This window comes from Triturus cristatus, chromosome 11, assembly GCF_964204655.1.
Source record: "Triturus cristatus chromosome 11, aTriCri1.1, whole genome shotgun sequence".
NCBI classification, from domain to species: Eukaryota; Metazoa; Chordata; class Amphibia; order Caudata; family Salamandridae; genus Triturus; species Triturus cristatus.
In genome coordinates this window covers 1,078,791,573-1,078,806,620 of record NC_140594.1, presented here as the reverse complement: position 1 = coordinate 1,078,806,620, position 15,048 = coordinate 1,078,791,573, and the positions used below count along the sequence as shown (strand labels likewise).

General features: G+C 41.4%; 1 protein-coding gene across 3 annotated transcripts in view; it reads left to right on the top strand.

The window, feature by feature from the left end:
- The window catches only part of NLGN1 (neuroligin 1), a 792,339-nt gene extending 778,516 nt beyond the window's left edge, over nt 1–13,823 (top strand). For 2 of the 3 annotated variants that reach the window (XM_085635420.1, XM_085635419.1), the window contains one exon: nt 11,200–13,817. In XM_085635420.1, coding sequence (XP_085491546.1) covers nt 11,200–12,025 — 826 coding nt within the window. In that variant the 3' untranslated portion in view covers nt 12,026–13,817. Of the gene's footprint in view, nt 1–11,199 lie in introns of all 3 variants that reach the window. The other variant, XM_085635421.1, reaches the window with a different exon arrangement.
- Nucleotides 13,824–15,048: the final 1,225 nt, after the last annotated feature.

Genomic DNA, 15,048 nt, shown 5'->3' with positions numbered 1-15,048 from the left:
TTGCTTCCTCTCTAGCAATATCCCGCATGTTATCTTTCTCTTCCCTAGATAAAGTAGAGCCTGTCTGCTGCCCAATTTGCTTATCTTTATCTTTTTCTTCTGAAGACAAATGCTCCTTATCAAAAACCTCATCTTCAGGGGCACTTGGAGTGGGGAATTTATACAGGGGTGGGGGTTGATCTAATAGGATGCAGTCATCCTGAGGTTTATTAAGTATGGGATAAATAGGGTGCCTAATAGGGTACTGGCCATTTACCTCTAATCGACGTTCCCTATCTTCTTTTTCTATTTTTTTTCCTTCCTTCCTTTCTTTCTTTTTTTTTTTATTCTAGCATGTTTTTTTATATATCGTTTTTCATTGTTCTTTTTCTGCTATCACTTCTGCTCTCTTCACACTCTCTCTCGTACTTCTTTCTCCCGCATACACACACAATGAAACATATCCTATCTATTTTTTCTTTCAATTAAACACTACTCTACATAGTGAACCTTTTTAAAATCAAATTACCCATTCACAGGCCATCGTAGATCAGAATCTTTCTTTGTGTATTTGTTCCACAGTGTACTGTACATTATGGAAGAAATACCATATTTGACATGTATGTCTTTATTAGGTGGCCCCTCTGGGGGAGCCGGCTGACTTTTTTCTAAACTCTGTTTAGTACCACCAGAGCAGCAACACCACCTACAGAGTGTGCTGAGAACAGGCATGCCTCATCAAAAATTTGTTAAATATTACTACTTCAAAATATTTCAAAAAGAGAAAAATCTCCACATTACCTGCCTTCAATTTTTGCAAAAAGTGAATCACAAATTCAAACAAAAAGCCCAGACTTAACAAATCAAGAGTGCCGCTTTAGCGACCTTACCTGACAGAAGTCTCCAACTCCCACCTGCTGATCTCTGGTCGACCTAATGGTCACTACAAAAGTGCGCCAAAGAAAACCCCAGTCAAGACCGGCACCACCTGGAGGGTCAAATCAGAAAAAAACGGAAAAGTCACGTCGGCCTGCAAAGACAACGGTCTCCTCGTGCAGTGCGCTTCCTCAGTGAAATTTCAATCCTCCATCAAGGCCACGTCTCTGATGGGGCCCCATGTTGGGTGCCGACTGTGGAAATATACCTTTTTAGGGGTACACTGGTGCAGGGTCACCCTTTTGTCCACGGGTTCAAAAACCAACAAAGTAGACATCAGCACTGGAGAAGGAATAAATAACAAGTTTATTAATCACTCATGAGTGGAACCACGTCCACACAGCACTCTCAAGTGCTGCCTGAGGTAGTACACTGAAGTCACAGAACACAGGGCTTTTATACAGTTTTTCTGCAGTGTAAGCATGTGAACAGAAATAAGAAGGACAAGTTTTTGAAATAGTTTTGAACAAGCAAGGGCAGATGAATAACCAATTGGTCAGCAAAGTGAGAGGGGGAGTAGGAGTGCTTATGGCAGCAGAAATGATTGACAGTTAACAGGTATAATGGCAGCTACAAACTCTCAGCACGTACATTGCTTTTAGCTGAGTCAGGAAGTCAACTAAAATAGATAGCACAGGCAGAAAAAGACGAGCAACAGAGGACGGGGAGAATTACGAAGGAAAGGAAATGGACACAACAGCCAAAATGGCTGCAGCTTATGTCAAGTACAATATTACATGTTTTCCACACCTGAATGCAGTTCCAGATGCAGCTTGCTCCGTTTCCGACTGCCGAGGAGACTCAACTCACAAACACGTCTGAGTAAAATGTCAAAGAGGACCGGGTCTTTCTTATTTAAGAAGCCTGAGTAAAAGTGCCATTCAGACTCTTTGTTCTAGTGGTGCACTGCCTTTTAAATCCCCTGTGGCTGCTCGATGTATGTCCGGAATATAGCAAGTGCCCAAAGCCCAAACCTAAAACAAGACCAAGCGCACGCAGAGCCATCACAGCCGCGGTGCGCTTTTTCCCCCAACCACACGAAGAGCAGCAGCAGCCAGCCTCGTCTGGTCTCAGAGAGCCTCACAGCCACAGATCCGCACCAACGGTCAGCAACTTCCCAACGTGGGGCGGGCAGTGGTCACCTGCGGCTACGTGCAGGCGGGATTCGCCATAACCTCCTTTCCTGTTTAGTGATGTAAAAGTGCAGTGTTCAACGTTATTTGAGGACAATAGTAAATAATCTTGTTTTTGAATATATAAATATACTTCCATGCTTTTTCTATGTTTTTCGGGAGAAACAAACTATGTGGTCACTGTGAGATCTGCAACATGCAGTCCAGTTTATATTTTGAAATGGTTGACTTGGTCATTCATATTCTAAAATCAATATTTTTAGTGCTAATTTGAATAACACCAATTTGCATGGTTGCAAAATGGCAAATCTGTTGTAGGAAGTTGTGTAGGTAATCAAGTTGATATTATTGTTGTTTGTACTACTAGTAGTATTCTGTAAACATCCTTAGTACTACTATGATTATTATTGTTGTTTTGAATAATTGCGCAGAATCTGTCTAGTGCAACAGCAGCAAAAATGTTTCCTTTTGGCTTATTAGCTAGCTCCCAATTTTGTACAACTGGAGGATCTCATTGCTTTTATAGTTATAGAAGTCAGCGATTCTAGTACGTTAGTACAATTTTTCCCCTTAAGGGGCCAAAAACTGGGACATTGCACCTGAGTCCCTAAAAATATTGTGTCATCCAGAAATATACACGTGTTGTCCAGCCATACCAACTGGATATAAAAAAAACAAAGTTAAGCCAGTCCCCACTCAGCTCATCAAATTACAGAGAGCCACAGCACAGGTACTGTCACTATGTTTGGACTAACAGTGAGCTGCTGGTACAAAACTGTCCCGAACTTAAAACACACATGTTACAATGTTTTGAAACTAAGAGAACATGTGACAATGGAATGTTAGAAGATGTTTCTATAATGACTCTTTAGACAATTAAAAAAATAAGACAAAAGGGGGTGTGGCCAACCATCTTGGCCAAGTGGAAGTAATGCACCAGTGCTCTGCTGCATTTATCACTAAATCGAGGTGAATGGCACCTTAGCCCCTCAAATAGCTCCAATTCAACATGCCCCACTGGTAAGGAGGTTGGCTGCACCGTGGGGGCCCTTAACAAGCCCTAACATTGATCAGACAAATGGCGATGCCAACTTCAGCCTGTGACACTCATCGACTGAGGCAAGATCGGCTATGTTGAGTCGGTGATTCACCTGGTGGACACTAAAGAGCCTGCAAATTACTGACCTGACACAAAGACCCTGCAGATTGGGTTGATGGTGGTAAGCTGAGGACTAAAAGGCCTATGGTAATGGTAAAAGGAGGTAGATGCATGCATGGTTGCCTGACCCTAATATGGTGACTGCACCACAGGGCAGATCCGCGGCAGAGCGATTTGTGCTCATTTCAGCAGCATGCCCGCAGTGCACCACCTTCTGCATAGGCGGAATACTCGGGCTTGGCCGCTGCATCTTGGAAGATGGCAGAAATAACATGAACTAACACTCATGATTGGGTGAGTGCGAAGAGCCCCTGATTTTTTATGCACCTATTATTACTGGGCCCACAGCGCCAGTTGATTTTGTCTCTGCAGATGCAATACCTTTCCTGAGTAAGGGGCTAACCTCAAGTTTGGAAGACTGGAGCCTGGTTTGCTATGGAAGGGCTATCAACGAGGTGCACCATGGTGAGCCTCCCGGTCTCCTTAGAAGTTTACCACCGCATTACTCTCGCCTCGGCTCACACCACATGATATTATTAGCTATGATGGTGGGAGACTGTTGGTGAGGAGACCTTGAACGCTACAACATTCAAATTTGCCTCTGGGATCCGGCCACCCAACAATTCCCTCTTCTATGGGGCCTTGGTAGCGGTGGAAAGTATGGCGATCTGCTATCCTCAACATGACCTCTGGAGTGGCATTCTCTGACATTACTCTCCCCAGGCACAATTCAACAGGGTACCATGCTACTTTACAACAGTGAAGGCCAGAGACTTACTCTCTTCCATCTCCCAGGTTGACTCTATGGGGCTAATCAAAGAAGACCTCCTTTCCTCTCTCCAAGACTTCAAAAGGGAGCTATGAGAATAACTGAAGGTAGATCTCTCCTTTGAGGCTCTCAAGTCTGATATCAACTCCAAAATCACTGGCTCACAACAAGAAGTTGACTCAGTGTGCACCCGCTCCCTGGATCTCGACACTAAGTTTCAAGGACTGGAACACCGATTTGGCTGGATAGAGAGCACCTCGGACCTACTCAGAACCCAATTACAAGACACCCTGTTGAAATGCAAAAACCTGGAAAATTGTTTATGACAAGACAATATCAGAATTTAGAATTAGGAGAAGGGGGCAGAGGGTCCTGATCTAGAGGCCTGTGTTGTGGGCATGTTCTTTTGCTCCTGGGTGACAATAGAACCAAAGTTAAATTGGACCAAGTTCACAGAGTGGATCCACTGACGTCTAAAGGGGGAAGACGGCCCTACAATGTATTGACGAAACTCCATTCCTTTAAAGTGAAGGACTCAATATTACTGGTGCTCTGAAAGTGGAAACAGTCTCATTCCAGAGCAACACGTATTCACTATTTTAAGATATCAGCCCTGCTATACTGGTACGCTTACTATAATTTAGGCTTTCACAGACAAGCTCCACCATGAACACATCAAATACAGATGGACTTAAATGTTTGACATCTCTCCTTCGATTATCAGAAAAAGACCCATCAATTCACAGACCTCGGAAGTGTCAGCCCCAGAGCACCAAGGATCCAAAGGTGACGTGTACAGACCAGCTACGAGCCATGCAAGAGGAGCAGACAAGGGGCAATGGTAATCCCAGAACTAGTTATAATACACAAATGACACTTGTCTTGTTGAAAGGCCTTACTAGACCGGCAAACTTGTGAGTGGAGTTACCATCATATACTTCCTTGCAGTTTTGTGCCGACCTCTAGGAACGGACCTCTAAGATGCATGACGGCAGGTTCTTATTGTTAGACCTGGCATCCTTTGCAGTTTCAAGACCATCAAAGACACCATCTGCAGCCCCCATGAACTACTTTGCTGGGTGTTCAGACCTGCCAAGTAGGCCCAATTCCAGTTCTGAGCCCTTGGTTTGGCTGCTTTAATGACCCAAAATACTTGCATTGCCCTCCCAGAGACGTTTTTTCCTCCGTAAGGTTGCATTGCAAATGAAAAACCAATGCATTGCTGTGGTGCGGCTGAAAAATAGACACAGCGCCTACATGTGACCAGAAGAACTGCTGCATTTAGAGTCCAGAATACCATGTCTGTAACGTCAGAGACCTCCACTCTGACTCTGACACAGGCCCTGCTGTACAGCTGAAAGAACCGATTCATCCCCAGTCCGCTGGAAGAATTGATGCAGCGCCTGTTTTGCTGCTGCTGCATCAACCCCAGCACATCCAGACTTTCCTCGCATCACACTTGTGCAGCAAAATTCCCAGTGCATTGCCCTTCAGAAAGGAACTGCTTTCGGATTTTGAGACATTGCTTCTCCACACAGTGAGGAATAGATGCAACACTTCTCTTGAGTGCGGCAGAACTGACACCTCCTTTCCCCTGGGACTCCAGAATCGGCATATTGCTGTGTTTTCTGGTGCTTCCTTCCTCGGCAGCTGTTTTTCACCTTGGATTTTGATGCACCAAAGGTACTTTGTGCTCAATCAATGCATCCATAGAGTTCTATGGACACAATGTAAACCCATTAAAAGGTGATATCTTGAGTTCTGTATGTTGGATATTTGTCATTTTGGTCTTGTTTGGTCTAGATAAAGATTGGTTAATTTTCTAAATTGGTGTGATGTCCATTTGTAGTGTTTCTACTGTATTACTGTGTGTCTATGTTCAAATGCTTTACACATTGCCTCTGAGATAGGCCTGACTGCTCGTGCCAAGCTATCAAGGGGGTGAGCAGGGGTTATCTTAGGTGTGTAACTCCCTTGCCCTGACTAGAAGGAAGGTTCCCTACTTGGATAGAGTGCATATCTACATGGTTCAATTGACTATTTAACTCTAGCCTGCCTTGAGCTTGAGATGCAAACAGTAGAGTGACCTAAATGCCTGATCTATGAAACCTGAAGTAAAAACTCATTTTTGTTGTGGAAGTAGGTTCCCGAGTGTTATCTTTTTGTTGTTCTTGTTTATGTTACATGAGTGGGAGAACATTACTTTGCCCGGGGTAGGAGGCAGTGAGAGGGGCGAGGGAGATTTTGGAGGAATGTTCCATTCCTTATGTGTTCAGGGCAGGGGCGAAAGGAGACTACAGTCAGTGTCCAGTCTACGACTATTAGGCGAGCATGTTTATAAGGAGATACTGTGACCTTAACTACCCTGATATGGAATATCAAAGGTCTAAATACTCCGGCCAAGTGTCATAAAACCCTGGAAATACCTCCTTGACAATATACTGGATATAATAGCTTCACAAGAAACACATTTCAAGCGTAGTGACGATCACAGACTTTGCCACAAGGCATGTCCCTTGATCTATAGATCTGCTGCTCCCACTAAGCACAATAGGGTGGCTCTATTAATACATTTATCTTTAAATGTTTAAACCAGTGGGGTGTAAGTCCGACAAAGAGGGAGAATAATTTTGCCTAAAGGAACCATTGTTGGTAGGATGTGTACAATATCTGCGGTATATGCCCCCAATACTAATCAGGCTGTATTTCTATAGTCGCTTATAGCTTTCCTAGGGGGTTTTCAGAAGGGGAGATCATTATATTGGGAGATTTTAATCTTATGTGGGGTCCAGTGCTAGTTAGCTCACATTCCCATAGATCCCACGCTAGGAGTTTTCTTAAACCCCTGAAACAGGCCATCCTCGACGTAGGTCTAGTAGATGCTTGAAGGACCGCTCATCCTATGACCTGGGACTATACATTCTTCTCACACTCCCACGGCATGTTCTCTTGACTTGACTATACCTTCATAAGTAAATCTTTAGAACATTCTATCATGGAGACCAGATTTCACCCTATCACCCTCTCACATAATGCCCCTGTAGAGCTTGCACTAGATGCCCCATTGCCCTAATTTCGCTGGTGATTTTTTCTGAGGTCTCCTGCTAGGGATCTCCTCTTTCACAACAAACTTCAGAAAACCGGAAAGGAGTTCTTTCAAATGAACGATCTTAGAATTAGTATGCCTTACACTACATGGGACGCCTTTAAGGGGGAAATGTACCTCATTTTTGTCTACCCTGATTAAACAGAAATTTCAGGATTGACTAGCCCTTGAAGCTGAACTTCAGTTGGCAGAGTGGGATCATAAGGACTCACCGACCGTGTCCCTACAACAGAAATTCATGGTGCTACTGGGAAGCTGCAGGCAATATATACAAATAAGGGAAAGAAGGTGGGATTTAATCTAGAGCAGCAACTCAGGGCCAAACATGAGAAGGAATACATTGGTCAGATTAATTTGGAGACTGAAGAGGTAGCTACTTCAGAGGAAGGTAAAGTGGGAGCTTTCCATGATTTTTATATACGTATCTATTCTTCTAAGCCTATGTAGGACACTGACAGCTGGATTATCTCACTGGGGTAAAACTTCCTCAGGTGATTGCTGACCAAAATGAGATTATGGGGAGTCCCATCAGAGATTATGAAGTTAAGGCAGCCATTGACTTCCTTATGGTTCACAACTTTTTGAAAATGAAATAACCTTTAATGAAATAACCAATGCTCGCAGGGTGATGCGTACAATGGGTAAGACACTGATTTTGGTCATCCCAATACTCAGGAAGGATCTTCACCTATGTGCTTTAGGTCCATTGCATTTCTAAACCTAGATGCCAAACTTTACAACAAGATATTGGCCAATAGATTGGAAAACATTATGCCAGACCTGATACATCTGGATCAGTCCTGTTTTTTTAAAGGGTGGCAAGCGCATGACAATTGAGGGTGGTCCACCTGGTCGGAAAAGTTCCTAAAAAAGCATTCCGGCAGTACCTGTTGCACTAGATGCCAAAATACAGTTAATTTCAGGTGGATTGGATGTCCCTCTTCCATACCCTTTGCAGCTGTGTCATTAGTGAACAATGTATACCCATAGTATAAGCCAATTACGCCAATCTGCAGTTGCAGGTACTGGTAAATGGGGTGGGCTCAGATTTCTTCATTCTAGAGCAAGGCACGAGACAGGGTGTTCATTATCCCCACTTTTATTTACCCTCAGTATTGAACCCCTAGCATTCAAGGTGCGAGCCATACAACCCATTCAAGGCCTCTCATTTGATCTGTAGAACATAAAATCTCAACATTCGCAGATGAAGTATTGCTTTCACTTACATCCATTCAGACATTTCTGGCTGCCCTGTAACTTGAAATAAAATCATATGAGTGGGTGGCAGGATTTTCCATTCACCTACATGTCATTCCTTCTTAACCTGACTCTGTCTATCCTCAGGAAGGTCCCCCCCCCCCCCTTTACACTAGACTAAATAGACCTCACCTACCTGGAAATCAAGATCACCCCCAGGGTGGCTGACCTTTACAGAGCAAATTATCCTCTGCTCCTACAACCAATTAAGGCAGATTTTAAGGGGTGGGCGCCCATGTACATTCCTTGGGTTTGTCGCATCAACGCACTATAAATAACTGTATTACCATTGCTGCTGTACCTTTTCCAAGGGCTCCTCATTTAGTTGGACGTAACTTCTCCCCTGCTCTTTACTCTCTGGTAACCCAATTCATTTGGCAGGATCTTACCTATAAATTGCTTACATTCCCAAAAGATGCTGACGGACTGGCTCCACCTGACCTCCAACTTTTCTATATCTCTGCCCAATTGCAGGGGATTTCTGAATGATCCCTATGAGAATCAGGAAAACATTAGCTACACATGGACAGAGCTGGAATGGGCCCATGCCTATGGGATATTCAATGGAAGCAGAAGTCAGATTGCCCCCCTAATGCCTATCTTAATGCACCCACTAAGACAACCCTTAAGGTGTGGGATGCAGTGAACTGATCCACTGAGTAGGCTAATTTCTCCTCACCCTTTACCCCTATACACTTTAACCCAGCTTTTACACTGGTGCTTACACCCGGCCCTTTCTACCTCTGGAAGAAAGGGGGTTGACCATATCTGATCTATTCCATGGATGGGACATCCTCACATTCGAAAACACCCAGCAGGATTTTTCTCTCCCAAGCTCTAGAGATGATATACACAACTGAAATACTAGGCACTTCACCTGAAGCTGGAGTCTGCGGCCCCTAGGGAACTCTCCCCCATAGAGAAACTTGTACGGCAGGTGGATGGGTCCAGGGGTTGCATTTTCCTCTCATATTCACTATTGGTAACCTCCACCCCTACATCTAGGCCTTGTCACATAGCTTTTTGGGAACAAACACTTGAGGAGACGATCGCTGATGAGAAATTGTGGAAACTATGGAGAGATATTCCCTGATGTATTCATTCTATTCGGAAGTGGGAAGCACATTATAAAGTGCTTTTTTGACTGGTATCTGTACCTTACCAAACGTTAATAAATGTATCCAAACATGTCTGATCTCTTTTAAAGAAGACAAAGTTTACTTGGGGATTTTCAAAATATATTGTGAGTTTTATATTAGCCCAGATCAAGGATATATTTGGGGTATCCGCTCCCAGCTAAACCGGGATTTAACCTTTTTGGACTGTGGGATGAGACCCTTAAACACCAACCCTCTGGCAATCGGCCGATTCTGTGGGTTTGTCTTGGAGCAGCTAAGATGGCCTTGGCGGCTTCATAGAAGAAGACAGAAACACCCTTGATATCCCAGTGGCATGTGCGACTATGGCAGGCCATAACTATGGAAAGGATGGTGGATATTCTTTTGAATAATTACAAAAACCTCAATTATATCTGGGGCTCATTAGTGCGGTTCCTCTCGACAGGCCTGCCATGCTTTACATGACCCACTCATTCTCGAGCGCTCCACCTCTTTCAGATTTAAAGCTGGAGGGAGCCGTTCCATATATGTAACATGCTGCTTTCAAACCACCATGCATGTATTCATTGAGATATTTGGGGGTGGGGGGATCATATTGGGCAACAATGACTTGAATTTTGTATCTAGGAGACCATTCAGTGGCTGAAACTGTGTTTTGCAATAGCACTTACACTGTATATCCATGGTGTCCTATACCTGTAATACTGTCAATGTATGGATATTTGCCTTACACAATTCAATGAAGAAAGCTTGAGGAAAGACTCTTCAATGTTAGGTTCTTTGAATGAAACCCGTTTAAAGTGTTCTAGGTCTCTTCGAGCATTATGGTTGGGGCTCTATTTAATTTTTTCAACATTAGTCTTAAATTACAGAAAGCAGTTTGAATGCAGTTTAAAGGATGAGTACTCAAATTGTTAATGGCCAAGACAAGGTTGAAATAAAAAAAATACATTCTTTGGGTCAGAGGTTATTGTGCATATATCTAATTACACGATTCCACTATATTACCCCTTTTTTCTAATAAAAATATACTAAACATATTTGAGCAACATTTATATTAACAACGTAAGGCTTTTCATCAGTTTGTCATCTTTTTAATGTAAGATTCCTAGTTATAAATCCTGATAAGACTTTTCTCTTCTTTGTAAATTTTTATTGAGGGAACAACAGAGCAGATAAAATGAGTACCATGGAGTTTGCATGGAATAGCAAGAATACATTTTTCCAGTAATCATTATGATGCTGAAACAGACATATTACTATAATTTTAATTCAGTGTTTGAGGTGTTATAGTTTAAAACTGATGATGTTGTATGAGGAGTCTGATCTTGAGAGAAACTCTGTTATGATTTACATAAATGTATGCAATATTAGACCTTATTTTCTTTTTATTCCTACATTAAATATGGTTTCTCTAGCACTATATTATTCATTATCGGTCCGTTTTTCAAATTGACCTCCCGCAACAAAACAACAGGATTCCGTAAGTTAGTTTGCTTCTGGATTTGAGGGTAGAGATAAACTGAACCTCAGTTTTCAATAATTACAGATGTAATACAGGTTTTCAACATGTGTAGTAATGTTTCCAAGTACAATCTTCGGTAGAGTATATACAAATAATTTTGTTTTTTTTATCAATATTAAAAAAATTGAAAAGATGACAAAAAGTCTATTAGAAAGCAAATATAATGGAGACTCAGTACCATTCTGGTTAATGTAAATATTTCTCATTATTTTTGCAGGGACCCAAATCAACCAGTTCCTCAAGATACAAAATTCATCCACACAAAGCCAAATCGTTTTGAAGAAGTGGCATGGACCAGGTATAATCAAAAAGATCAACTGTATCTTCACATTGGATTAAAACCACGCGTGAAAGAACATTATCGGGCCAACAAAGTAAACTTATGGTTAGAACTAGTGCCTCATCTGCACAACCTAAATGATATATCTCAGTATACCTCAACAACAACAAAAGTGCCATCAATGGATATTACTTTTCGCCCTACGAGAAAGCATCCAGTGCCGGTCACATCAGCCTTTCCCACAGTTAAACAGGATGACAAGCAGGAACCGAGTCCATTTTCAGTTGATCAACGGGATTATTCGACAGAGTTGAGTGTTACTATTGCTGTTGGAGCATCATTGCTGTTCCTGAACATTCTGGCATTTGCAGCACTGTACTACAAGAAAGACAAGAGGAGACATGACGTTCACAGGAGGTGTAGTCCCCAGCGTACCACGACCAATGATATTGCTCATGCACAAGAAGAGGAAATAATGTCCCTCCAAATGAAGCACACAGATTTGGATCATGAATGTGAATCAATCCATCCACATGAGGTGGTGCTTCGGACCGCCTGCCCCCCAGACTACACCCTAGCTATGAGAAGGTCACCAGATGACATCCCATTGATGACCCCTAACACCATCACAATGATTCCTAGCACTATACCCGGGATTCAGCCGATACACACATTCAATACTTTTACTGGAGGACAAAATAATACCTTGCCCCATCCACATCCTCACCCGCACCCCCATTCACATTCAACGACCAGGGTATAGCCAGACAAAAAGCAACTACAGACTATATTTTTGATGAATTACCACAGGTGACTTTACTGAGTATTTCTTGGTATTTACCCTATGAGACTCGCACTATTTAAATATGAAGAACTATTATGTGCATATACATATCAAGAACTTTGGAAGTTTTGAAAAAATATTGTACAGACACAAATGGATTCAAAAGGAACAAATTACAGTTGCTTGAAGCAATTGCTCTGAATGATACTTTTCATTCATATTCAAGAGTTCATTTTTTGAAGTTTTAAGTTACGTTACAAAATTAGGCATGTGCAACACAAACAGGAAAGAACTTTGGCTACAAATTTTAAACAAATTCTATAAATATGCACAAGAGACACACCAATGGAATGTCAAATAAATTACACCATTTTTTAACTGTTTTATTGTGTAGATCATATTTACATATTTGAATATAAGTACACAAAGCACCAATGCTGTCAAGGTCTTAGTAGAGGCTCCATGCTGAGGTCTACCAGCAAGATAAAGAGGTTATAGGGCACGCAGATACAACATTATCACACAAGTGCTGTGCGTGTAAGTTGATGGGGTGAAGAAAACTGGATATTTTAGCACGAAGTGCATGATCATTTATATGCTTGGTGGCTGTGCTGCTAATTAAGAGCCGTGATAAAATAAAATCTTCTCCTCCCATTGGAGTTTTGAAGAGAAGCTTACATTATCAATTGGCAAATCCAAAAGATAATTTGTATGGGGCAGAAGTAATTTTGTTCACAATAGCTTCAATGGTAAGAACTAGTTGCTGGTGGTTTGTGATCATAGGTGTAGTGGTGAAATATCACTAATAGGAATCCCAGAGAAAAATAGTTCTGAATTCTGAATTGTGTTTCTTTGGCCCACTGAAATCATTTGTAGACTTAAAACGTTAATGGAAATTGTGTTGAAGGAACTATACTTTGCTGTGGTTTAGTTACAATGATATTAGTTACTTTTGGTATTAGGTCAAGTGTGTCCAAAGATTTACTTGCAACAGTATTTACAAAGATGCCCCCCTCTTCCCTGGCTGATGCAACCAACTCTGATTACAGATCCGAATATTTTACTTTCACTCATTCTGCATGTCAAAAACATTTTAAACAGTATCTTGGTCAAAATGTATTTCTCCTTGCAAACTACATATTGTTGCCAGCATTGACTTTGAAATCACTTGACTTCAGTGATGAGATATATACATATGTAGATACAGAGGCTACACAACAAAAAAAGAGTGCCAACAACTGGAAACGTTAAAATAAGGTCTTATATATTTGTGTGATTTTAAATGAATGTTCTAAAATCACCAACAATTCTTCATTCTCCTGTTGTTTACCAGTAAATGTATATCTCACAGTCCTTTCAAAATGTTTGTATATGTAATCAGATGTACATTTATATAAAAAGAATTGAGGTGGATTAAGAGCACATCCCTGAAAATTACTTTCTCTCTTACCTGTACTATATTTCTATTTGACTACAGTTATGTGATTTTTTTTACATTTTTTTCAGACTACTAGCAATTTTGATAGTTTGTAAGATAATGCGAAGAACTTTCTCTGACAAACTAACTGCAGTAACAGAAACATTTCTTTTCAGTTACTCTTTTTCAAGAATGAAAGCTTATTACACACAATCAATTGTATACTACTTGATGGAAATAAATACTTTGTACTTCTGGGCAAGACAACTGGCCGCTAAGTGAATAAAGATAATCTGGACAAAAAGTATTATTCCACTGCTAGAATACATGATCTTTGCTCATTAAAGGAGCCAAAATGGTTATCGCGTGACTACTGTGTCATCTTTAGTGATTTATATTGTAAAATTCAGTTTCTGTATAAGATCCAACATTGTCAAAATGTGTTCTGTTTCTGAAAATGTGACACAGCTAACAAATAATCACAAATATATACACAGCTGTTTGGAAGAATGTTACATTGAACACTATCCAGAAATCCCTATTAGTTAAAGATAGCAAATTTTTACATGTCATCATGTTGATTTCACTTTTCTTTGACTTCGGACTAATGATTTTCTAGCATTGTGGGGTATGCCCCCCCCCCACACACACACACAACACACACCCTGGTATACTTTTCACAACATCTATATTTTTGCAAACAATATTAATGACTTCGATATTTTTAAAAACATTTCTTAGCTTAAAGTCGATTTTCCTGACCATGATATTCCTGCTGTCGATATTTCTGTGTCACGATATTTCCAACACAATATTTGTGTAAGTCGACTTTTCCATTTCGATATTCTGTCTGCATACCATCTTGACGATTACCACAGATATACTGAAACACTGTTCAGAATGCACTGACCGCAATGCTCTTTTATGGGAAATAAATGACTAATGTTATCTTACAGGGCAGCATCTAAATATTGCTCAGTCAGTCTTTCAAAACCTAACATACTATGGGGCATGTTTATGAGAAAGTGGCGAAGCATATCATTAAGCCAAGAAGGCTAACAACACGCTTTGTCACTTTAGAAGCGCAGGACTGCACCATATTTACAAGAATATGGTGCAGCCCTGTGCTTCCCCATGCACTGGCACTATATTTAGCTGCCTAGAGCCAATGCAGGCACCCTTGCACCATGGTGGAAGGGTGATTGTGTTGAGGGGAAGATTGTTTATATGCAGGAAGCTGGAAGTTTAATGCAGCACACATAGAAGTTGCAAAACTGCATTTTTTTAAATGATTGTTTATGTGCATGAAGGGGAACCTGATTTTACCAGCCGATAAGCTTAGCCAATAAAATTGCAGGAGACATCGGCTGCAATAACAGCCATGTCTCATCGCTAGCTCCACCCCAACTTTTTTACCTGACATGAAGGGAGCACTCAGTGCTCCCCCTGCCAGAACTAACCTTCCTCTTCACTCCCAAACATTCCTTACCATCCTTACTCCATCCCTGCCCCACATAGAAGCCCCGCACACATTTACGACCTGATTATTGCAGGTGGTAAATAGGTGTAATCTGGAGTACCCCCC